At 42.0% G+C, this 25,561-nt stretch overlaps 1 protein-coding gene across 1 annotated transcript; it reads right to left on the bottom strand.

Moving 5' to 3' along the window:
* Positions 1 to 211: 211 nt before the first annotated feature.
* On the bottom strand, positions 212 to 25,374 carry LOC111974057 (enhancer of mRNA-decapping protein 3). The gene is made up of 7 exons (XM_024001569.2): positions 25,245 to 25,374; positions 22,888 to 23,062; positions 22,439 to 22,632; positions 16,222 to 16,590; positions 9,706 to 9,859; positions 4,889 to 5,106; positions 212 to 3,641 (listed from the first exon to the last, which is right to left on the bottom strand). The coding sequence occupies exons 2-7, from the start codon at positions 23,049 to 23,051 to the stop codon at positions 3,307 to 3,309; spliced, it is 1,434 nt and encodes a 477-aa protein (XP_023857337.1). The 5' UTR covers positions 23,052 to 23,062; positions 25,245 to 25,374; the 3' UTR covers positions 212 to 3,306.
* Between the last annotated feature and the right edge of the window lie 187 nt (positions 25,375 to 25,561).

Genomic DNA, 25,561 nt, shown 5'->3' with positions numbered 1-25,561 from the left:
TAAAAATGTATGGCTTTCCCATTAGAAATGTAAAAAGAGAAACAGAGGCAAACTTTTGACATCATCCCAGCACAGCACAGTCTACATTGTAGCTTCATCAGGTTGTGGCTACTTAGAACCAACCATCTGGTGGACAACCTGTGAAAATGCATCTTCAGTACCCCGCCATACAAATAATATGTGAACACAAATCTGACACAAACATGAAGAGTAGCCACATGTCCATTTAATAAACTAAAACACTGTACATTTGCTGCAGCTTCATAAAAAGTGTGACTTGGAGTGTGTATAGTAATTGTTAAAGTTTTCCCCCCAAAACAAAATTGTAGCTGTGGTCTGTGGGATCGGCATAGCAAATAAAATAATAAGTGTGCTCTCAAGATTCAATTCCTACAAAAGTAGTGCATGTGGCACATTTTGCCCCCTCTATTTTCTATATAAAAATGGATGAAGTGGTCTTTATTACAACAAACAGGTCAACAGAAATTGAAATGGAAGTGTGTTGAAAAAATGAAGCCCTTTAAAAAATTGAATATTTTCTATGCAGTGTCACATTTAATGTTTATCAGTCATTAATTCTCAAGCTTGATCTCAGTATACAGAACAGTGTCAACTTGGACCAGACCTGCACACAGTTACAAATACTTGTGGTGTAACATGCTAAATCTGCCTTGCTGAAATTCCTTTATGATAAAGGAGAACGTTTATTATTACAGTTTACACACCAATTCCTCCAAAAATAAACTTAAGGAAACAAAAGAAGAGAAAAACCTGATGAAATCTGTAATGATATGATCAAACAAAAATGGTTTAGTTCCTCCATCATGACATCATGAGATTAGCCACTATCCCATTGCTAGCTACCACGAGGACACTTCCCAAAAACAATTACTGTAAGTCCTTAAGAAAATGACTGTAATTAGCTGTGTGAAAACATGGCCTCTTTTCTGGCAAATCTTTTGTAACAATATGACCATAAATCACTTAAAAATACATCTGTCTGGGCTGGAGTGTCACAACGCAAGATCATAATTTCCAGAGGGAAATATTTCTGAAAGTAGCACTTTTAGGTGACACAAAATCTCCTGTAAGACTTCTCACCTCAGCATCCATAACTCTCTGGCARCACATGCAGGAACAGGCTGACAACTGCAGCAGCCTCAAGGAGCCCAACAACTAGGCTAAAATACATGTTTTGGATGCTTTATAAAGATACATTGTGTTGTTCTATTCTCACATCATAACATGTTATGTAGATACTTGCAGTATCTGTAGTTGGCACCTGCAGTGAGATGGCATACATTTACAAAAATAGGCTACATACACTTGTAATAGGTGAGAAGTGACATTGTTGAGCAACACAGCATTATTGAGCAACTTTATCAGAGATAAACAAAAACAAATGAGTCCTATCAGCTAGAACACAATTGGCAACAGATGCCATTGATTCACTGTATTACATGACCTTGAAATGGAGCAACATGAGCTGTATGCACTATTAACAATAGTCTGATTTAGTCGTTTGGAAATGTAGAGCAGAGCAGATACACAAGACAGTACTTCCAAGTCATATGAATGTTTGCAAAGTTGTAACCCAATCAATTCAGATCAATCCTCATTGACTACCCATGAAAATAAACATGTGCAAACACACCAATAATTGGATTTAGAATTTWAAAAAAGAATGAAATACAGTTTAAGAAAGCAGTCAGCCTCTATGCCCTTGGAGAAACATAGCCAAACCTAAATCTAACCCATTCACAAAAGCTCCCTAAAACACAATGTCTGCACTCCATACTAAGACCATACTAAAATGCACCGAGTGTTTGCAAAAATTGCTAATCGTTTGCAAACATAACTCAGACATCCTGGCCAGTACGTGACCAAACAGGTCTGTAATTACAGATCTGTTTACACAACCACCGAACGTCTCACACAAATCCGAGTCTGGCTCAAGCGCATTTAAAGATCCACTTTCAAAATGATTGCAAAAAAATTATATCCGAGTCTTATCTACCGTGGCCCATCTGTTTAGCTGCACATCCAAGGCTTGTGTTCGGAATTGAAATGGCATATTGCCTATACAAATGAAATACAAACCCAATCCTATCAGAAAGTAAATTAAATGGTACAATGGCTACTACTAGGAAAACTAACTTTACATTTTTGTTTCTTGACAAATGCTGTAATACTAAGTGTAAACTAAATGGTACTGCTTGGCAAATTACATGTTTACAAAACCTGAAGCAAGAACACAGTCACGGCAGCAGAGGTAGAGCATGTGTACCTTTCTACTGTGTATAGCTACTTAACAGATACATATGCATACCCTTGTAAACTATTATAAGACTGTATGTGGCCTTATCTGACAGGTGTCAAACAAAGATATGATTTCATTAGAGAAGTGTAAAAGACAGAAACTATTTGTTTGTATGGTAACACAAATACACTGAAACAAAAGTGTTGAGCACCACTTTACATCTTTCATTGCAGTGTTGTTAAAAATATAGCCCAGATGCCGCTTAGAAAATATATGCATTCAAACAAATCCAAAACATCTTCCCTATTTATCAAAAACAGACAAATTCTTAAACATTTTCTTCTTAGATAAAGAAAAGAGGACAAACCAATGTGTTTGTTCCGAGTTGATACCAGTGCTAGCTAAATACACATTTCAATTGAAATTCGCTACAATCGATGTTGATCAAAAAGTGGCATTTAAGAAAAACACACCAATTGAATTTTGTGAGAATAAGGGCATTTCAAATAAATATCTCCAATTCAGATCATAGGGTTTATCCCAGAGAGGCGAGAGACATTGAGCTCTGCTGTGGGGCACTGGGTCAGCCAGGTTCTGTGGTCTCCAGTCCACACAATCTACAGTAGGAAACAGGAAGTATGTCTCAGGCCCAGGGCTGGTCACACGGTCAGGGTTCATAGATAGAGACTGACTCATAGTGGTTAGTCAGCTCTCTGTAAACATAACATACTCAGACTAGCTGATAGAGGGCAATACACACACATAGCCCTTATCACAAAGCCCAACGGGACAGGAAGCCCTCCTCTTGGAGCTTTACCCTTCTCCCGTGGCACGTCACGGCACGCAATACACTCCCAGGGGTCAACCGGGAGCAAAGGAAAAACATATACCAACCAGCAATACAATTAAGTGCCAATTCTGAAATCCCCCCACAACCTTTTTTCAGTAACTGTACACATCACCCTCTAAGGCGGCCTTCTGTATTTCACTAGAATGACAACACAATCCTGTGCACAGCCAGGGCTGGTAGGTTGTAGCAGGTCCTGCTATGTAGAGTGTAAAGGAATAARGAATTTGCAGCCGAAGGGTGAATGGTAGTTGATGCCCACTTCCTGGAACACCTGCTTCGGCACCCCGATATCACACAGGTAGACCCTAGCCTCTCCACCATCCAGAGGCAGGGGCAGGCCCAAAGACAGGGTCCACTTGGCCTCCACGGCCTGCTTCTGGCCACTCACTGGAGGGTCAATGCTGAGCACCGGAGCCCTGTTCTGGTTGGCCCAGTCCGCAGCCGCCAGGTACCAGGCCTGGTCCCTCAGGACGCCGTTCTCATGGCAGTCCAGACAGTTGATGACCAGGTCCACTGGGCTGACCGGCAGGTCTGGGAGGAGAGAGAGGGACAGAGATCAGGGTTTGAACTGAAAGCTTCTGAGTAGCTAGACCTCCAGCAGAGGGCAACATCGTTTCAGTGTACCGCTGTTAAAAGCAGACAAGCAGCACAGATTTTAGTGTCTAGCTAATTTTGCCTTATGTGTCTAACTATAGTGAATGGAAATATAAATGCAACATGTAAAGTGTTGGTCCCATGTTTCATGAGCTGAAAAAAAAGATTCCAGAAATGTTCCATATGCAAAAAAGCTTATTTATCTCAAATTTTGAGCACACATTTGTTTACATCCCCGTTAGATTGCATTTCTCCTTTGCCAAGAAAATCCATCCACCTGACAGGTGTGGCATATCAAGAAGCTTATTAAACAGCATGATCATTACACAGCTGCACCTTGTGCTGGGGACAATAAAAGGCCACTAAAATGTTGTCACACAACACAATGCCACAGATGTCAAGTTGAGGGAATGTGCTATTGGCATGCTCACTGCAGGAATGTCCACCAGAGCTGTTAACAGAGAATGTAATGTTAATCTCTCTACTATAAACTGCCTCAAATATGTTTTAGTGAATCTGGCATGTGGATGAGTTGTTTGCTGATGTCAACGTTGTAAACAGAATGCTTCATGGTGGCGGTGGGCTTATGATATGGGCAGACATAAGCTACGGACAACGAACACAACAGCATTTTATCGATGGCAATTGGAATGTCCAGAGTTACCGTGACAAGATACTGAGTCCCATTGTCGTGCCATTCATCCGCCGCCATCACCTCATGTTTCAGCATGATAATGCACAGTCCCATGTCCCAAGGATCTGTACACAATTCCTGGAAGCTGAAAATGCCCCACTTCTTCCATGGCCTGCATACTCAGACAGGTCACCCATGTTTGGGATGCTCCGGACCAGTCATATGAAATCCATAGATTAGGGCCTAATGAAGTTATTTCAATGAACTGATTGATTTATATAAACTGAAAAATCTTTTAAATTGTTGCATGTTGTATTTATATATTTGTTCAGTATACAAGAGGGAAGTGTCTACTCTAGATTAGAAAACAATGGTATTTTTATACAGCTCATGCTAACAAAAGAACACACTACAAGGAAGTGGATTCACCATCTTCACAATCTACAGTCCATTTACCTTTCCATCTACAGTCTCATCACATCTAATGATTTCAAAAGCTGATAATATCTGTGAACAGAGAACAAATKTGTTAGTCAGGATAAGTCGGTACCTTTGATGCTGGCCACCTGCTTGCCGCTGGTCTTGCTGTAGAGGGCGAGCTCGTTGGTGATGGACTCCTGCATCTTGACGAAGTTGGGAAGGAAGAGGATGACCTCCACCTCGTGGTTGGCCAGGTGCCGTCCACAGCTGATGCCCTGGGCCCCCTGGACATGGGGGCCACACAGCAGGGCCACKGTGGGACGCTGGTGATTATTCTTAGGTGTCAGCCTGGGGACATCCAAGAGACATATGTGATTTGTTTGTTGTCTTAATTTGATTTCTCTTATATTCTTTTATTCTTAATACAAATTGTACAAGCCAAGGCCTGGGATATGCGATTACTGGTGGATTAGACAAACTTTATTGTCCTCATTGAGATAATTAATTGTGCAGAATACAATCATGACTGATCTGAACATCATGATCTGCAGTTTCCACACACAGCAAACAAAGGAGCATTATCATCACCTCAGGACTGCATGGGTAATACACTGGTTGTTGTGCAAGGGTTTCCCTTTCTTATAAAAACACAACTCTTCAACTACAGCATAAAAACCAGAGGAAGCCTTTATCTGCAATCATTGTAATCAAGGTCAGTGGAGCATTGTGTCCTATGTCGATCATAAACACCTCACACGTTCAATAGGCTGCTACACCTTTCCATGCAAAGTATTGGCTTTTCTGTCATGATTAACTGCTAAAGCCACTGTCTATTCATCATAAATATGGCGTTTGCATTGACTCCTTCACACGCACAAAGACAAAAGCCTAAAGCAGAGGGGAAATTGGAAGATTCACAGCCTGTCAGACATTCTTGACTTAACAGGGAGAATGATTTTTAAATACACTAGATGACAAACAGGGGGGCGCTGTTTTGAAGCCACCGCGCTTCCATTTTGATGCTCCCCAACCATTGTAAATTTTAAAATGTTTTAATGTCTTTGCAACTCTGCCTAGAAGGCCAGCATCCCCGAGTCGCCACTTCACTGTTGACGTTGAGCCTGGTGTTTTGAGGGTACTATTTTTGCTCTAGGGAACTCAACTAGTCTAAAGGCGGGCAGTTTTATTGCTTCTTTAATCAGAACAACAGTTTTCAGCTGTGCTAACATAATTGCAAAAGGGTTTTCTAATGATTAATTAGCCTTTTAAAATTATAAACTTGGATTAGCTAACACAACGTGCCATTGGAACACAGGAGTGATGGTTGCTGATAATGGGCCTCTGTAGGCCAATGTAGTATTCCATAAAAAATCTGCCGTTTCCAGCTACAATAGTCATTTACAACATTAACAATGTCTACACTGTATTTCTGATCAACTTGATGTTATTTTAATGGACAACATTTTTTGCTTTTCTTTCAAAAACAAGGACATTTCTAAGTGACCCCACACTTTTGAATATCCAGGAAAACAGAAGTTAAGTAAATAATTCTAAAACCATTCCAAAAATACAATAATGATGCCAATTTGCTAGATAAAGAATGCACAAATATTGTTTCTCACACAAGTTTATTGTTGCCCACACAAACATCCCTTATTTATATATGTTTGGTTGTAGGCCCAACTCTTTCAACAACATTTCTGAGTACATTTCTGAGTACTCCATAGGTTTTCACTTCCCGGGAATGACCAATTCTGACAAAACGGATAGCTCAGGTCCTTCCCTGCTCAAAGCTGTGCTAACTGCATCCTGTGTCGCATGTCGACGTCTCCTCAAAGTTGTAGCAGGTCATCCGTTGTTGGTGGTGGCACTTCAGGGAGTCTTGGATCATCTGATCTCAGTATCATTCCCCTTGGTAGCCCCAATCAAGAGCCCAGTGTTCTCAACACTGCTCTCTGAAGTTCTGGGCTGTAGTCCTGTGCAGTTTTCAATGTGTAGACACTCCACCTTCAAGACTTGTTATTGTAGAGTCTCCTTTAGCTGAATGATAGAATAATATTTGGTGAGTATTTTGTCTATGGATTTTCATTACCATCAGTACATAACTGTAGCGTGCAACTACAGGCTACAAAACTCTAGATCATCTTTACTCCACACACAAAAACACCTACAATGCCCTCCCTCGCCCTCCCTTCAGCAAATCAGACCATAACTATATCCTCCTGCTTCCTGCTTAAAATATTTTTTGCAAGACCTGCCACATCCAACGAGCGTCAGAGCCGGTGTAGTAGGATTCGATCTTCGTCCTGTATTGACAATTTGCCTGTTTGATGATTCGCCAGAGGGCGTAGAGGGATTTCTTATAAACTTCAGGGTTAGTGTACCGCTCCTGGAAAGCGGCAGCTCTAGCCTTTAGCTCAGTGCGGATGTTGCCTGTAATCCTTGGCTTCTAGCTGGGATATGTACYTACAGTCACTGTGGGGACGTCATCATCAATGCACTTAATGAAGCCGGTGACTGATGTGGTAAACTCCTCAATGTCATCGGATGAGTCCCAGAACCTATTCCAGTCCAAAGTGCTGGCGAAACWGTCCTGTAGCTTAGCATCCGCTTCATCTGTGCACTTTTGTACTGAGCGGCCTCTGTGCATTGGTACTTCGTGTTTGAGTTCTTGCATGTCAGCAGGAATCAGGAGGATAGAGTTATGATCAGATTTGACAAATGGAAGGCGAGGAAGAGCTTTGTATGCGTCTTGGTGTCTGGAGTAAATGGTGATTTCGAGTTTTGCGCCTCTAGTTGCACATGTGATTGGTAGAAATGAGGTAAGATGGCAACTCCCATCCTCGGGGGCCTGATTGGTTTCACACTTTCCTCCAGCCCTATAATAATCACACCGGATTCAACAAATTGTATTCTAAAATAAGGACCATGATTAGTTGATTATTGGAGTCAGTTGAGTCAGCTGGGGTTGGGGCAAAAGTGTGTCACCAATCAAGACCCCGAGGACTGGAGTTGCCCAACCCTGACCTAGATAGACAACCAATAAAACATTTCCTATCAATCCCAATTTGAAATATGATTTGACCATTTCACAACTATGAAAGAATTGCCTTTGATAACCATCAATCTTAGATATTCAGAGTAAATACATTAATTGGAGAAGTAGGCTATTAGACAGAATGAGGACTTAATGTTTCCAGTCATTTCATGTAATGTCATGTTACAGTCTTATACACTCAATACATGTGTATATTTTGGGCTGTCTGTTTACATCTCAGCCAGACAGCTCAAACGGGAAATAACATAGTAACATCTCTATGTAGTAGGATAATGTTGGACTATAATGTCATCAATAATCAAAGTAAATCCTGTGCAGTTCATTTTCCTAAACAGCTTAGCTAGATAAATGCATAGCATTAAAATATGTTACTTTGTTATTACTGTTCTTAGCTAGCTAGGGGAAAAATGATGGAACAGACATGGTCAAAAATATTTAGCTAAAGTCTATGCTTACCGATCTGATTCTGCTCCAATACTCAACAATGGTGGGGCTGGAAACAGGCTTGCTAGGTGTTGATGTCGATTTATTCCTTTCATGACTTAAAAATTATATTTCAGGTTCAAAGATATTTTTGAGAGCTTTGACGTCAAGCAATGAAGTCCAGTTCAGATAGAACAGCCAACAGACAAAACTAGCTAGTTTTAGATTGTTGTGTTGTACAACAGCTGACTAAAGACAGGGCATTCAGATCAAGAAGAAGAGACGTGCAGTTGACACCGTTTCGTCAGTGAATCTTGGAAAATCCAGCCGACGACATGACAGGTTCTAAAACTAGACCCTTCAGATCAAACAAACCGTTGCATTGTGTCTCAACTTGTGTATCTGAAATGAACTTTATGATCATGGCTACTCCGTGCCAGTAGAGTAGTGTGTGAAATAGCTAGCTAGCTAATATCACAGCGTGACTTTCAGACCACAGAAATATAACACAAGGTCAAGTGACGTTATACACATAAATTAGGTAGCTAGTTAGGACTAACTAGTGAAGCTAAATGTTATATTCAAATGAAAAAATAAAAAATGTCAAGGTCAGCAAATAAGCTGCACAAGCTAATACAAACTATTGGATGTGTGGCTTGACAACAATCAAAACAAGCAAACCAAAATAAACACTTGCATACATATTTACAACTAAATATCAAAACCATAATTTCACTTTATATCTAGAAAGATGTATTATCTACCTAGCAATGTCTTACATTTTCAGCAGAAAAAATGCAAACTGTGTCAGTTTTGAATCGCTTCAGCTCTCATTGTTCTCTCCACTAAGTGAACGCAAATCCGAGGTTTACTCTAGTCTTGGCCCGGGCTCTATCATTTTTCCTTTTCTCCTTCAGGCAGGCTAAAGGTGCAATATTGATATGATTGCATCACATTGGATGACCACTAGCGACTTATTCAAGCTTTTGAAAAAATAAAAATAAAATCCATTCATTCCTATGGAGGATTGCTTCTTCTGAGGACAGKCAATATGTCCGACCGGTGGCTTCAAAACCTCTCATCGGCCAATACATAGCATCCGGAATCCAGAGTTTAATTGATCAGTGCCTTACAGGGAGGTTAATTGCCTGTTTAAAACACCTTACTACAGTATATCACCACGGCAACAATACAAGAAACTATGAAAAATTGACAAAAATAGGAGGACAAAGGCATGTTCGTATAACCCTGGGTCGTGTTCATTAGGGCACACCGTAGCAAAACGCCTTGGAACTGAAAACAAAAACGAACACTTCTTATCGGGCAAGTTCAGATATTGTAGTACCTCCCCATTTCGAACCATTTTCTTTAGTTTCGTGCCTATTGAACACAACTCTGGTATCAATAAAGCCTGTTGCATGTGATGTGATGTTACCACAGTAGAGGACGCCCACCCAGCCACTCACCGGTTGGGGCCCCCCAGTAGAGTGAGGGCCATCTGGCTGGCACACACACCAGTCATCTCCAGCCTCCGCTCCAGAGACAGGCCATGCCGCTCCGCTGAGGCCAGAAGACACTTGTGAAGCTCGTAGGACACACTGGGGACAACCAGGCCAGAGTCTACAGTCAGAGGAGCGAGAGAGACAACAGGGGAAAATAAACATGTATTAGTTGTTATTGTGCTAGATTATAATATATGTAGCTATGAGAAGAGAGAGATTGGAAGTTTTAAAAAAAAGTTCCAGATTTTCCCCCAAAATATATGGAAATGGTACTAAAAATAGAACTGAAACACAGTGTGACTAGACATTATCAAAAGGAACTACATGGCCTAATTCACCAACAGCATGAACTTTCATGATGAGGACACACGTATATACACACACACACACACACACACACACACACACAGGAACTCAACGAGTAGAAGTTCTTGAATAAGCAGAACATCCCCTCACGCGAGGAGCCAGTTCCCTTGGGAAAGCCTCTTCCCTTGACCTGATCTCTTTCCAATCACGGAGGGAAGATTCCCTCCTTCCTCTCTCATTTGTCACTGTTGTCCGCCGCAACAAAGAGAGTGTCATATTTTGTAAAGGGCTGCCAAACATGAGGATGCAAACTGAACTGCCTCTCCTAGCTATCCCCTGCGGTCTTCTGGAGGGGCTGGGTTCACACGCTCCAGCTCATCCCTGCTGAGCTCCCTCAGCATCCCCATAACCAGAGCTTTTAGCTGAGAAAGACAACGGCGGCAGCCCCCCGGTCTCACACACACTACCGCCACACCTCACAGAGGACTCCACCAAAACATAAGGGTACCATGACAAAGGGGAAACTTGAAAACAGGTGGTTAAAGGTGTACTTGTTGGTACACCCATGTGCCAATGAAGATGGCTAGTGTATGTGGGAGTGTTGCAGCTTGACTTGAGTGAATACTCAGTTCCAGGACCACCCACACACACACACTCATTCAAGGTTTTTCTTTATTTGTACTATTTTCTACATTGTAGAATAATAGTGGAGATATCAAAACTATGAATTAGCAAACATTTCTAAAAACCTGTTTTTGCTTTGTCATTGTGGGGTATTGTGTGTAGACTGATGAGGGGGAAAATATATTTGATCCGTTTTAGAATAAGGCTGTAACGTAACAAAATGTGGAAAAAGTCAGTTTACATACACCTTAGCCAAATATATTTGAACTCAGTTTCTCACAATTCCTGACATTTAATCCCAGTAAAAACACTGTRTTAGGTCAGTTAGGATCACCACTTTATATTAAGAATGTGAAATGTCAGAATAATAGTAGAGAGAATGATTAATTTCAGCTTTTATTTCTTTCATCACATTCCCAGTGGGTCAGAACTTTACATACAATCAATTAGTATTTGGTAGCATTGCCTTTTAAATTGTTTAACTTGGGTCAAACGTTTCAGGTAGCCTTCCAACAATAAGTTGGGTGAATTTTGGCCCATTCCTCCTGYCAGAGCTGGTGTAACTGAGTCAGGTTTGTAGGCCTCCTTGCTCACACATGCTTTTTCAGTTCTGCCCACAAATGTTCTATAGGATTGAGGTCAGGGCTTTGTGATGACCACTCCAATACCTTGACTTTGTTGTCCTTAAGKCATTTTGCCACAACTTTGGAAATATGCGTGGGGTCATTGTCCATTTGGAAGACCCATTTGCGACCAAGCTTTAACTTCCTGACTGATGTCTTGAGATGTTGCTTCAATATATCAACATAATTTCCTTCATCATGATGCCATCTATTTTGTGAAGTGCYCCAGTCCCTCCTGCAGCAAAGCACCCGCACAACATGATGCTCCCACCCCTGTGCTTCACGGTTGGGATGGTGTTCTTCAGCTTGTAAGCCTCCCCCTTTTTCCTCCAAACATGATGGTCATTATGGCCAAACAGTTGTATTTTTGTTTCATCAGACCAGAGGACATTTCTCCAAAAGGTACTATCTTTGTCCCCATGTGCAGTTGCAAACCGTAGTCTGGTATCTTTATGGCAGTTTTGGAGCCGTGGCTTCTTCCTTGCTGAGCAGCCTTTCAGGTTATGTCGATATAGGACTCGTTTTACTGTGGAAATAGATACTTTTGTACCTGTTTCCTCCAGCATCTTCACAACGTCCTTTGCTGTTGTTCTGGGATTGATTTGCACTTTCCCACCAAAGTACGTTCATCTCTAGGAGACAGAACGCGTCTCCTTCCTGAGCGGTATGATGGCTGCGTGGTCCCATGGTGTTTATACTTGCGTACTATTGTTTGTACAGATGAACGTGGTACCTTCAGYCGTGTGGAAATTGCTCCCAAGGATGAACCAGACGTGTGGAGGTTTACAAAAAAATTGAGGTATTGGGCTGATTTCTTTTGATTTTCCCATGATGTCAAGCAAAGAGGCACTGAGTTTGAAGGTAGGCCTTGAAATACATCCACAGGTACACCTCCAACTGACTCAAATTATGTCAATTAGCCTGTTAGAAACTTCTAACGCCGTGACATCATTTTCTGGAATTTTCCAAGCTGTTTAAAGGCACAATCAACTTAGTGTATGTAAACTTCTGACCCACTGGAATTGTGATACAGGGAATTATAAGTGAAATAATCTGTCTGTAAACAATTGTTGGAAAAATGACTTGTGTCATGCACAAAGTAGATGTCCTAACCGGCTTGCAAAAACTACAGTTTTTGCAACTATAAATTTGTGGAGTGGTTGAAAAACAAGTTTTAATGACTCCAATCTAAGTGTATGTAAACTTCCGACTTCAACTGTATATCTATCTCTCTACTCCTCAGGTCTGTGTGTCAACACAGTAGAGGATATCTCGGAAAGACCAGCCCAGGGAACATGGTTCCTAGGTACTGCCACAACCATGTCATTGTTCTGGTAGATGCTCACGGAACCCTTTAAAGAGCCCTGTGCTAATCTCTACCTTTAGCCCATGGCACATTAGACTAGAGAGCAATCAAAGACTAGCTGGAGGGGCTGCGCGGCTCAATATCCCTTTGATAGTGAAGCAGGTAAGACCTTAACAGGCTGTTCCAAAGCGCTGGCCTGGCATTTGAGTGCTCAGCATGGCCTCCCTCCTCATGTATTATGTGCATGCAGGCACGCATGCAGCTATCAGAAACACACAGGCATATCACTCAAGGCAGAACACACGCAGTGTGACATGCAAGTAAACACACACCTGCAAACAGCAGATAGATGGATGTCGTGCCTGGGTGAAATMAACCTTATCTCTTCCCTGTTCGTATCTCCACATCCCTCCCACTGTTCCAGTACAAAGACAGGTAATATGTTACAGTTTGGTGGGATAAACCCAGTCTACTCTGCTGCACCGTTCCTCGGACAATCACGTGAGCGATAAGCACACAGCAAAGTTAACTGCTCCTTGTCATGCAACCTGCCACTGAGGAGAGGGAAAGGGAGAGGTGGGAGTTGCACTATGATCTAATTGRTTTTTGACCATCCCCCCAGCTAGGTGTGTTTGTAAGAAATTCCCCTGCTACAGCCCCCCACCCCGATCCTGTGTACTATCTCACACACACACGCACAATGCTCAACCTGCTCAACTGGGTAGCCAGGAGCACGCAGCGGCAGTAAAATAAAGTTAAGTTGAGCGATTTGGCGGGTCATGTTTCGGAGGACGCACGACTCGACCTTCGCCTCTCCCGAGCCCGTTGGGGAGTTGCAGCGATGAGACAAGATTGAAATTGGGGAGAAAAAGGGGGTACAAAAATGTAAATAAAAGTTCCATTTGCTCTCATGCCACCGGACCAGGGGAATCAATAGTTGTGAATAACACTTGTCCTCAGCTCTCGCTCCCTCTTCTGTCACTCTCTCCATCAAAGGTAGTTTACAGGGCAGTGATTTGATTTGTTCTGTGGCTTTAGTGTGTTTACAGTGAAGAGATTTGAGTACATGTGTAGCAGTGGATGCTGCTGAGGGGAGGAAGGCTCATAATAATGGCTGGAATGGAGCAAACAGAATGTGTTCGATGTTGTTGATACCTTTCCACTTTTTCCATTCCAGCCATTACCACGTGCCCGTCCTCCCCAATTAAGGTGCCAACGTGTAGATGAGGAGTGGTTTAACACACATAGGAATTAGCAAAGGAGAGTAGACCTGTGCCTTTTCCACCGAAACGGAATAATAAGGCCAATGATGCACCACATAATAGCCCTTACAGACTTGTCTACGTGCAGACAGACAATATGTTATCCCAACGCCAAACATTTGTTTTCCTAGCCCCTTTTCTGTTGTCTCATGTTGTTGATTTAAATGTTTACAGTGGATAGGAATGGATTCAGGTGAGAGCAGCCTGGAGTAGGGTAAGGGTTTGTTCCACATGTAGTGTGGTTGCATCCCAAATGGCACCCTATTCCCTATGGGCCCTTAGCAAAAGTAGTGCACTATATAGGGAATGGGGTGCCATTTGAGTGGTAATCTGTGTGTGACTATGAGAGGTGCTGTTTATGTAAAGCTCAGAGCGGTCTGATAATTACAAGGTACAGAGGATGGGGCTTAGCATGACAGCATTCAGGCAGAGGTAGCAGACCTGCCCAGCCCGTTCGGTAAAAAGAGAAAAGCGTCCACATTCAGCTCCCAGTTCTCAGCACCAGGGGCAAGGCTTTTAATGGCCGCCTGGCCCGCATTGTCATCATAGTCACCGCACTGCTGCCGCCATGATAACGCTGGCTGGCGGCCATGTTAGGCTACTTAGAAAAAAGTGACAATGTCATAACCCTTTCTAAGAACTGTTGCAAATTTCACATACCTGTATGTCGGTACAGTATGTACTGTAGTGTAGCGGGCTATTTGAGGCTAGGGCTCACATTCATGTAGTGAGTCATTTCATGTAGTGATTTAAGTTATCCAGCGAGGTGTATCAGTGTAGTATCTTRGTCTGGGAGTATTTAGTCAGCTGGCAACAGAAGCACAACACTCCTATCTCCATGGGTGCAGAGAATGCATTCTATGACTAATAACGGTGGTATTGGCATCGCTATCCTTTTTCCCTAATGAGAGAGCGAGCATGTGTGTGTGCGTGTGTGTGTGTGAGCGTGTGTGTTCTTGTGTTCCACTTAGACCTATATCACTTTATGCCAACACCAGAAACCAGATTTGACTGGTACTGATCCCCTATCCCTACAGAGTAGTGATTGGTCCAGCAGAGCCAGAGTGATAGGTGTTGCTCTTCTTGTCACACCTTGGAATCCAGGCCAGGGGCCTAGCATAGTGTGCCATTCACTTATCTCCTGTATGAAACCAATTATGTAACACACTTATAAAGAGTGTTGTTGAGGTGTGGGAGAGCGGCTCCTCTTCCCAGAGACGGACTGGGACTGCATGGTGTGGTGGGGCAGTGAGCTCAAAGCTCAAAAGTCACCTGCTGCCTCAATCAAAAGAGTAACCAGAGTTGGATCCCAGCCAGCCCAGCACATTGCGGAAGTGGGAGGTGGCCCTCTCTGGCCAATAGGAGACAGTCAAACCCACACCCAGCAAAGCGTTTCAGTGTTGCGTCACAGAAGCACAAGAGGTAGGCCTACATTAGACCCACACTGTCACTCTGAGAACTTATACTATTTCTGTCTAAAGTCAACACTGACATGGAGGGGAATTCAACTAGTTTCCAAAGTAAACACTACAATCATTTTCCCCGGTCCACAAGACACGCATGCAACAGAAAACATCCTGAGGGTAGAACTTGTTGTGTCGGTCATCAATTCTTTTAATTTTCACCAGATACAGAGTCAAAAAATATATATTTTTAATGGTAATTCCCCATTCTCTGGTTGAATGGGTCACCAATCTACAGAGGTTTTCCCATCTTTGAGCTACATGAAAAACATTTGAGTATCTTAAAGGAGAGAAAAACAAACAAGAGTCTGTATGGACAGAGAAGAATAGCTCATTAGAGCTGTGTGTGTGTGTACGGTGGGTGTGTCACTCCTTAGGGAGAAGCCAGCAGTGATTACTGAGAGGGAGAGGCTCAGCCTCTTCACCGCACGCTGCACACGGGCTGGGCTGTGACCGGAACCTATCTCTCTCCCCCATCACATCTCCAGCCTGATGGGCTTCACTGAGAATACCGACACTGTTGTAATTCCTCACAGTTGCGTCCTATTAGTTTTTTTGTTTTTTTTCTTGCTTGTTGGTTTAAGGCCTATTTTAGAGCTGTACACAATGTCCTGTCTCTCCACTAGTCTGGCTCGCTTAGCCAAACCAATGGGTCTACTGTAGCCTCAATAGATCCAGTGGCTGAGGTGAGAGACACTCAGGGCCTAAGGGCACTGGCAGGCAGGCCTCTGGAAGTGAATGTGTGATGACAGATGTGAATGGAGAGTGCTCTATCTGTCTAACCCTCAGGGCAGCAGGTAAGTGGATGTGTGATATATATGTGAATGGAGGAGGGTGCTCTCTCTCTCTCTGTGAATGAATCCAATGGAGGGTGTTGTGTTCTCTCTCTCTCTTACCAGTGCAGTACTCCTTGCCCCCGTGTTGTGGGACCGTGATCTGCCGGTAGACGACTGGTTTGACCTCCAGGATGTTCTCGTCGTGACGGTAACGTGTGGGTGTACCGCGTTCGCCACCGGGCGTACCACGGGAACGTGCCCCATTGCAATCTGTGCCGTCAATCTGCGAGAACACGGCTGCCTTGTCGAACAGTGCCAGGTTCGCCTCAAAGTCAAAGTCTGTGTCCAGACCCTCGTCCATGTCAGCACCAAAACACTCGTCGTCCCTGAGCCTCATCTGCCCTCCACCTCCTCCTACTCCGTTCTTCACTCCGTTCTTCTTCGGCGTGGCCTGGTTTGGCCCTCGGTTACTAGATGATGCTGGAGGACCTGAAGAACATAAATCAAGACATTAGAAGGACGATTTATTCCGATTTCTTTTTACAGTACATATATTTATCTAACCTTTATTTAACTAGGCAAGTCAGTTAAGAACAAATTCTTATTTACAATGACGGCCTAGGAACAGTGGGTTAACTGCCTTGTTCAGGGGCAGAACGACAGATGTTAACCTTGTCAGCTCAGAGATTCAATGTAGCAACCTTTCGGTTACTGGCCCAACGCTCTAACCACCAGGCTACCTGCCACCCCTATAGCCTGACTAGCAATTATGGTGCACAAGCCCAAAATCCCAGTTAAGAGGGTAATATTTCAGACTGGAGACCATTAWTCTCTGTCAGGACTCCAGTCTGCTCTCTATGGCGTCCTCAATACTGATCTTATCCTATGGCTGTATCAGGAGCCACAGTTATATAACAAGCAACATCAATAGCACATTAATAACACAGGCTAGTAGTTTTCTATCAACACACAATCCTCAACACACAACGTTTAGATACATGCATGGCGCACTAACAAATCAAAAAGAACCAACTGGAACAAAAAATAACTGGAAAAACCGGGTGTTCAACCCTCACCGTGATGAGGTCTCACGCTAACCTAGAGAGAGAGAGAGAGGCACAGCCGCACGCAAGTGTCACTTTGACAGCTAGGTACTTTAGGCTATCACGCAAGATACACACCAAGACTCTCAGTCAAGTCACGTACACACTACTGTTGTCACAATGGCGTTGTCACCCGATCACACCGACTGATCTGAGACCTGCTACTATATCAATGTGTTTGACAATGGAGGGGAGTGAGGGACTGCTTAAAAACAAAAATCTGTTCATATGTGTGCATTAGCTTTTCAACATAGGCAAACATTTTACAATGATGTATAATTACCTACAGTATAATTACCTACAGGTCTATTGTAAATCTCAGTGAATCAGATGCCTGAATGCACTGGGCAATGCTCCAAGTCAAGCAGAGAATAATGAACACCAAGTTAGTACTAGTGTCTGATAGAATTGATGTGAAAATGTGGAGAGGTGTAAGAATATTAGGTTCAATAAAGGCTGAGATATTTGAACAAAACATGAACTTGAGCCATGTGAAAAATCATTGACTGAAACTACACGGTTAACTACATTTCAAAGAATGATTAAACATGACCCATATTTAAGTTACACACATTACAAGCAAATGTTGGCAAATACTCTTACAGAAAAATGAATCACTATGACACCGGTGAGATAAACACACAGGAGCTAAACTGGAGTGAGTGACAGCGTGTGAGGCTTGTCAACATGTTGCTGTGTTGTGTGGAGGGAAATGTGTTCACATGCAAGGTAAGAAGACTGACAAAAGGAAAACAATGTCAGCCGCAACAACTCCCTCTGTGTGTGTGTGACAGTCCAATTTTTGTATTTAACCTTTATTTAACTAGGCAAGTCAGTTAAGAACAAATTCTTATTTTCAATGACGGCCTAGGAACAGTGGGTTAACTGCCTTGTTCAGGGGCAGAACGACAGATTTTTACCWTGTCAGCTCGGGGATTCAATCTTGCAACCTTTTGGTTACTGGCCCAACGCTCTAACCATTAGGCTACCTGCCGCCCCAATCAAGAACAGGAAGGAAGAGCTTTACTGTACACTTAATGTATGTACCAGGGGCACAGGAAAAACAAAGGACTAAGCTGATAGCATGTATAGGAACATTTTTATATGCAAAAACTAAATTAAAAAGCAATTTTTCCCCCCAATTATACTCTTAACAAGGTCTGTTTGGATCCAAGATAATCCACTCGATTTGCAGAGGACTATGCATCCTTCATTTCATTCCTACATTCCCATCCTAAATCTCCCAGCAAGATTAATGTCAGATAATTAGAAATCATTTGTATAGCCCATGATCTTGTATAAGTAGTCCGTAACCCCACCTCCCTTTCGTTCTATGGCCCCCTGCTAAGGGGCTGGTTAGGGGCATGGCATTGCGTGTGAAAGGGTTAGCCCAACCCTTGCCACTCAGCACTTTGGTCTCATGCAATTTGTGCATTAGCTCCCTTGGCTGTTGGCCCAAGAATCTGGAGATTAAAATAAAAAATCCAAAAGGTAAACAGTGCTTCCACAATTGATATGGCCTGGCCCCTTCCAAGCGCACTGCCACTGGGACAACATGGCTTCCTGTGTGGGGGGGGTCCTGTGCTGAGCAGGAGAGAGGGAGGGAGAGGAGACGGAGAACAGAAGGGCACTAAGGCACGTAAGCCAGGCCTTGCATAACCTCCTCTTTAGGAGCAGACACAGCGAGGGGGGAATGTTTATTGATCTTAGTCACACACGTATTGTAAAGAGGAACTTTGGTACAAGCCTTTAGCACGCTATGGGAATCTGGGGAAGTCACAGCATTGCAAACAGTGCCTGGCTGCTTCCACGCWCAGTAAGTAGTAACCTGGTGACACCATAGACTAGAGGAAAGGACACCGGTTCACCAGACAGACAGAAATAAACTAGACTGATTAAGCAGACTACTACGTAGTAGTTATTTTAAAAGGGTTGCTGCTTTATGGGTTGTGGTTATTATACCTGGCAGAAATGATTAAAAAAGTATTCTCATAGTACATCAGAGGTTAATAATTTACTAAAACATGTGCCAAAACACTGCAGAGATTTGTGTGTCTGATAAACAGAAATAACAGAGCAGGGACCAAACAAAAGAAACAGAAGCCCTTAATGTATGAARYTGCCGGTCAGGTAAAACATTGTGTAACCTTTCCCTTCCTACCCACAGAGCCTAGGTGTCTCTCAGAAAAGACAAGTGCATAAATGCTACTATGATCAAAAACAGAAAAAATGCCAGGTGAAGCAATGTGTTGGCTTGGCTTCAATGACTGCTGACAAACTGTGCAGAGCCTAGAGATTAGGGAGTGGATTTACATGTGACACTGATACTTGTAGTTTCACATTTCCTCCTGTCACTGAATAAGGAAAAGATCAACAATGAGAACTTTCTGCTCTATAATCACAGTCAGATAGCGGGAAATATGTTCATGACTGTGCTTAAACTGTCTTATGTAAACATGTCATAATTGAGAAATAGCCTCGTTCCCAATGTGACAATGTGTTGAGTGTACTTTCTAAATGGGACTAACTGTTACGGTTTACACCAAATTCAATGAGTAAACACATGAAGGGGCTAAATACAGTGCAYGTCAAATGTATTAGCCTACATCTAGCACTCATAAGCAACAGAGGCAGAGATAAAAAGTTATGTAGTCATTGAGTGTGATGGTTAAATAAAAAGGTTAAATAAATGGTGTAAGATTCTAATGCAATACATAGCGCATTCAGAAAGTACTCAGACCCCTTAACTTTTCCCACATTTTGTTACGTTACTAGGGCTGTGGCGGTCACGAAATTTCGTCAACCAGTGATTGTCAAGCAAGTAACTGGTCGGTCTCATGGTAATTGACCATTAATTAAACACATTTGGCATCTCCTGGCTTCCACCCACAGCCTACAAGCCACCAATGCAGACCTTTGGAACATCTATATTACAAAAGGTCTAATAAATTCATGTAATATAGCATACACCATCACAATAAATATATTATTTATTTTAGACAGGTCTAAAGAAGCATGATATGAAGAAAATGTAGTCTATTTCAGAAGAACAGAATAGCACACTGAGTTGTCCTTATGTTAGGCCTTGATCTGGCTATGCCAAATAGCTGTGGACTACACTAGTTAATTTAGCAACTAGATTTGCTTAGAATTCTGTGGCATTATTTTATAGTATGAAGAATACAATTGAACAAAGTATAAATATAAATATTTTCTCCAAACAATTTGAGGGAGTGCGCACATGCAGTTATTCTGTGTTGAGCGGTTAACAAAGCAATAGTTATTCCTATATGCTTAATTTAGAGTTATTAAATGTAACTTTAGTTGTTCTACAAACGTTGGGCTATATGTTTAGATTTTTAATACATTGTAAGACTGCATGATGCGACAAGGAGTAGGCATAACGAACAGCAAAAGCACGAGCCTATGTCAATCTACTATCCCCCATAGTACAAAAGTCAACCTATTCTATTCTGTGTGAGAAATAAATATAGTAAGCGAGTCTATAGGCCTAGCATACAGAAAGCTGATGGGATCCTCCTCTTTTAAGTAGAGGCCATCACTCTGTTTTCTCACGCAATTGCATAGSCTATCAAAATGTTGCGCAACATGAGCTCATGGCCTCTAATGAAGTGTTTGATTGGATTTTCGAATACATTTGCATCGATGTCAGAGTGATTAGAGGGACAATAAAGTGCTGAGTACCAGGTAGTTAGCAAGTTTGGTAGGCTACTAATGACCATCAGCAGCATTAGAGCTTGGAGAAGCCTAATTACCATGACTCGTGAACGTCGGTGTGACGGTAATACGGTCACCGCAACAGCCATATATGTTACAGCCTTATTCTAAAATGGATAACATAATTTGTTTTCATCATCAATCTACACACAATACCCCATAACGACAAAGCAAAAACTATTTTTTTGCACATTATAAATAAAAAACTGAAATATACCATTTACATAAGTATTCAGACCCTTTACTCACCGATTACCAATTACAGCCTCAAGTCTTCTTGGGTATGACGCTACAAGCTTGGTACACCTGTATTTGGGGAGTTTCTTCCATTCTTCTCTGCAGATCCTCTAAAGCTCTGTCAGGTTGGATGGGGAGCATTGCTGCACAGCTATTTTCAGGTCTCTCCAGTGATGTTTGATCGGGTTCAAGTCCAGGCTCTGGCTGGGCCATTCAAGAACATTCAGAGACTTGTCTCGAAGCCACTCCTGCGTTGTCTTGGCTGTGTGCTTAGGGTCGTTGGAAGGTGAACATGCACCCCAGTCTGAGGTCCTGAGTGCTCTGGAGCAGGTTTTCTTCCAAGATTTGTCTGTACTTTGCTCTGTTCATCTTTTCCTCAATCCTGACTAGTCTCCCAGTCACTGACGCGGAAAAACATGCTTCACCGTAGGGATGGTGCCAGGTTTCCTCTAGAAGTGACGATTGAAATTCAGGCCAAAGAGTTCACTCTTGGTTTCTTCAGGCCAGAGAGTTTTGTTTCTCATGGTCTGAGTCCTTTATGTGCCTTTTGGCAAACTCCTAGCGGGCTGTCATGTGCCTTTTACTGAGGAGTGGCTTCCGTCTGGCCACTCTACCATAAAGGCCTGATTGGTGGAGTGCTGCAGAGATGGTTGTCCTTCTGGAGGTTTCTCCCATCTCCACAGAGGAACTCTGGAGCTCTATCAGAGTGACCATCGGGCTCTTGGTCACCTCCCTGACCAAGGCCCTTCACCGATTGCTCAGTTTAGACGGTGGGGAGATCAATGGAAACAGGATGCACCGGAGCTCAATTTCGAGTCTCATAGCAAAGGGTCTGAATACTTAAAAAAAGGTATCTGTTTTTTATTTTTAATACATTTGCAAAAATTTCTAAAAACCTGTTTTTGCTTTGGCATTATGGGGTATTGTGTCTAGATTGATGAGGAAAATTTTGATTTTAATACATTTTYTAATAAGGCTGTAACGTAACAAAATGTGTAAAAAGTCAAGGGGTATGAATACTTTCCAATTGCACTGTACATAAGAAGGCAGGCTGTGGCCATTGTAGAACACACTGAAGAAGCCCATGGCCTATTCAAATGCACTCAGTGTGGCTTCTGGAGAACTGCTGATAGAAGATGGTGTTCCACTACCACTGTATAAAAAGTCCCCCAGTACCTGAATGTTACCTGGTTGCAAGGCATCGGGGCCTTGCAACCAGTTTGAAAAATAAAACTCCCAAACTAGTCCTCTCATCTCACCTTTGCGTAAAATGGTAATAGGAGCGGTGGTGGAATGGGTGTTGTTGGCAGGGTAACCACCTCTGCTATTCTGACCACTCTGCCCTGAAGATTTGACGCCTGGATCAGACAAGACCCCCTGTCCAGCACTGGCTCTGCTGCCACCACTTTGAGTTTGGATATCCAGGAATTTGAGCTCTTTGATGTCCATAGCACTGCACAGAATGTACACATTTACATGTTAGACATGTTAACAGCAAATTGCTTAAAACAAATAAGTAGGCCCCTATGTATAGTGAAATAACTAGAGCAATGCACATAATGTAACTAGTATGTCTGTAGCCTGAGTCTCAGATCTGTTTGTGCCGTCTTGCCAAATGCCATCTCCTATGTCATTGTCACCGCAAATTATTTCCTGAAATCTGTGACGCAGGCTAATCTTTCTGTACTTCACCATGTGAAAGCCTTACCTGAAGGTGACCTCAGGGACAGGGCACCTGACCCCATTGTGGAAAGGTTGTCTAAGAGAGATGGTCTGACTAGTCTGGTCCACAGATGACACTTCTCCCTGGTACATGCCCAGGGTTGGTCCACAGTTTATTGACACCAGACTGCCCAACCAGTCTGCAGCCATTCTCTCTGGATCTAGGCATATATGGAAGACAGAAAACAACTTCACAAATACGTCACAGCTTTCTGATCAATGTGACATTTATGGTGTAAAACTGTTCTGTTTGAGCTACAAAACAAGTTGGATGATATGTATAAAGTGAAAGCAGAGGGAGCCTTTGTCAGATCTAGGAAGAAGTGGCTAGAGGGTGAACAAAATGAATCTTATTTTTTCAGGTTAGAAAAATACCACTCTAAAAAGAATACAATTCAACAATTAAATATTAATCTATCTAAATTAATCTAACTTTAGTTGCAACTTCTACAGGAATTTATATAYTTCTAAGTATTGTGAGGATTCTTCAACTCTTTTCTTTGACTCTCTGGGGGATGTGAAATTAATTGGGGAGGCTGAGAGGGAACAGTGTGATGACCCTATTATAGTTGAAGAGATCATTTATTCTAATGAACACCTTCAAAATAATTAGTCTCCTGGGATTGATGGTATATCTGCTGAGGTTTACAAAACTTTTTCTCAACAGTTGGCCCCATTTCTGTTGGAGGTCTTTTCTGAAAGCATTACAAATAATTCTCTCTCTCCCAGTTTGACTCAAGGTCTGATTACATTAATACCTAAGCCCAAAAAAGACTTGCTTCTACTCAATAATTGGCATCCAATCTGTCTGCTCAATTATGACTACAAAATATTAGCCTCTATACTTGCAAAAAGAATGAAGGAAGTATTGGACTCAATTAAAGAAGAGACCCAATCTGGCTTCATGAGGAATAGACATATCTAATAATATCCGACTGGTGTTAGACCTTATTGACCATTCTGATTTAATCTTCGAAGATCGTTTTATTGTCGTCTTAGACTTTTAGAAAGCCTTTGATATAGTGGAACTGAGTTTATATTTCTCGCCCTTGAGAAATTTTGTTTTGGGGAAATATTTTGTAATACTATTATTACTCTTTATATGAATGGGAACAGTTCAATTAAATTAAAGCATGGCACTTCTCCTAGATTTGAAAAGAGGAATTAGGCAAGGTTGCCCAATTTCACCTTACCTCTTCCTGCTTGCAACCCAACTTCTTACAAGAGCTGTTAAACCAGCAATATAAAAGGGATCTCTATTGCTGACAGAGATATTATCATAAGTCAACTTGCAGATGACAGAACCCTCTTTTTGAAAGATGCTGACCAGATTCCTAGAGCAGTCGACGTGATAAATATATTTTCCAAAGCATCTGGTCTTTGCCTAAACCTTAATAAGTGTGAATTGTTTGCTGTTAAAGTCTGTGTGATACCCTCTATACGCAATATTCCAGTCAAGGAAAAAGTAACATACCTTGGGATTACCATATCTAAGGATCAACAGGAAATATGCTCATTAAATTTTAAACCTATTATTGAGAAAAAAAGAAAAGAAACTTGAACCATTGGTTGCAGAGGGATTTATCCTTGAAAGCTCCGAGTATTGCTTTCTAAAGCTGAAGGTATCGCCAGACTTTCTTATGCAGCCCAGTCCCTATATCTTGACAACAAAATAGGTAAAGCGGTTGACCAGGTGCTTTTCAACTTCATCTGGAAAAATCGTACACATTATATTAGGAAATCTGTCGTTATGAACTCATATGAATATGGTGGTCTCAATTGTTTTGATTTTACTACTTTTGAATAATACTTTTAAGGTAAATTGGGCACAAAAAAAATTAAGAATACAACTATCGGTGTAAAACAGTCTAAGGACTTAGTTACAGGTCTAAAATATGAGTTCCATTGGCTATACAATTGGCTAACAGCGGGGGTTAACCACAGCCCTTTGTAAATTACTACTAGCTACCTAACGTTAACTGGCTACTCACTCATCACTTACCTACTCTGGCAATTACGTCGTTAGCTAGCTAACTAGGAAACAAGCTGGCAATGTAGCTGTCAAATACCCTAGTTAGCCATCACTGTGTTAAATCGGTATCTAGTTAGCTAACCAAATAACGCAACTAGCTAGCTGTTCCATTCGAAAAGATGGCTAGCTAACGCTACCTAGCTAACTAAATAGCTAGCTACTGCCAAATTGCTGTGAACGCTAACGTTAACTAGATAACGTTAGCGTAGCTAAATCAGAGATCATGGCTAACGTCGGTTATTAATATATGCATCCTCTCCACCCTTTTGTTATTCATTAAACACTGTCAGGTAAAATTTAAAATTATATACCTTGTTTTTGTGTATGATATAGTTTTTTTGTGATGAGTTTGCTAACAACACTTTCTGAACTCGAAGAATTTGTGTTGTTTCCTGGTCACAACGTCACTTCCTTCGCTTTCCCCACCTGCGTTCATTGATTGTTTATGCAGGGGGCACCAATGAGGCCACATGATAAAAAGTTAAGGCATTATTTACAATGCCAACAAAGGTTGTTTTAAATCATTGCACCAATGGCAAGTTTATAGCTTATTTACTCATGAAAACGTGCTCAGTTTGTGTGCTGATTGTTTTGTAGTAGAAGTCCAAGTCTTGTACACAGGTAAGTG

This window comes from Salvelinus sp. IW2-2015, linkage group LG15 (assembly GCF_002910315.2).
Source record: "Salvelinus sp. IW2-2015 linkage group LG15, ASM291031v2, whole genome shotgun sequence".
Taxonomy (NCBI): Eukaryota; Metazoa; Chordata; class Actinopteri; order Salmoniformes; family Salmonidae; genus Salvelinus; species Salvelinus sp. IW2-2015.
Note: the sequence above shows the minus strand (reverse complement) of the source record. Positions and strands in the feature narration are given on the sequence as shown.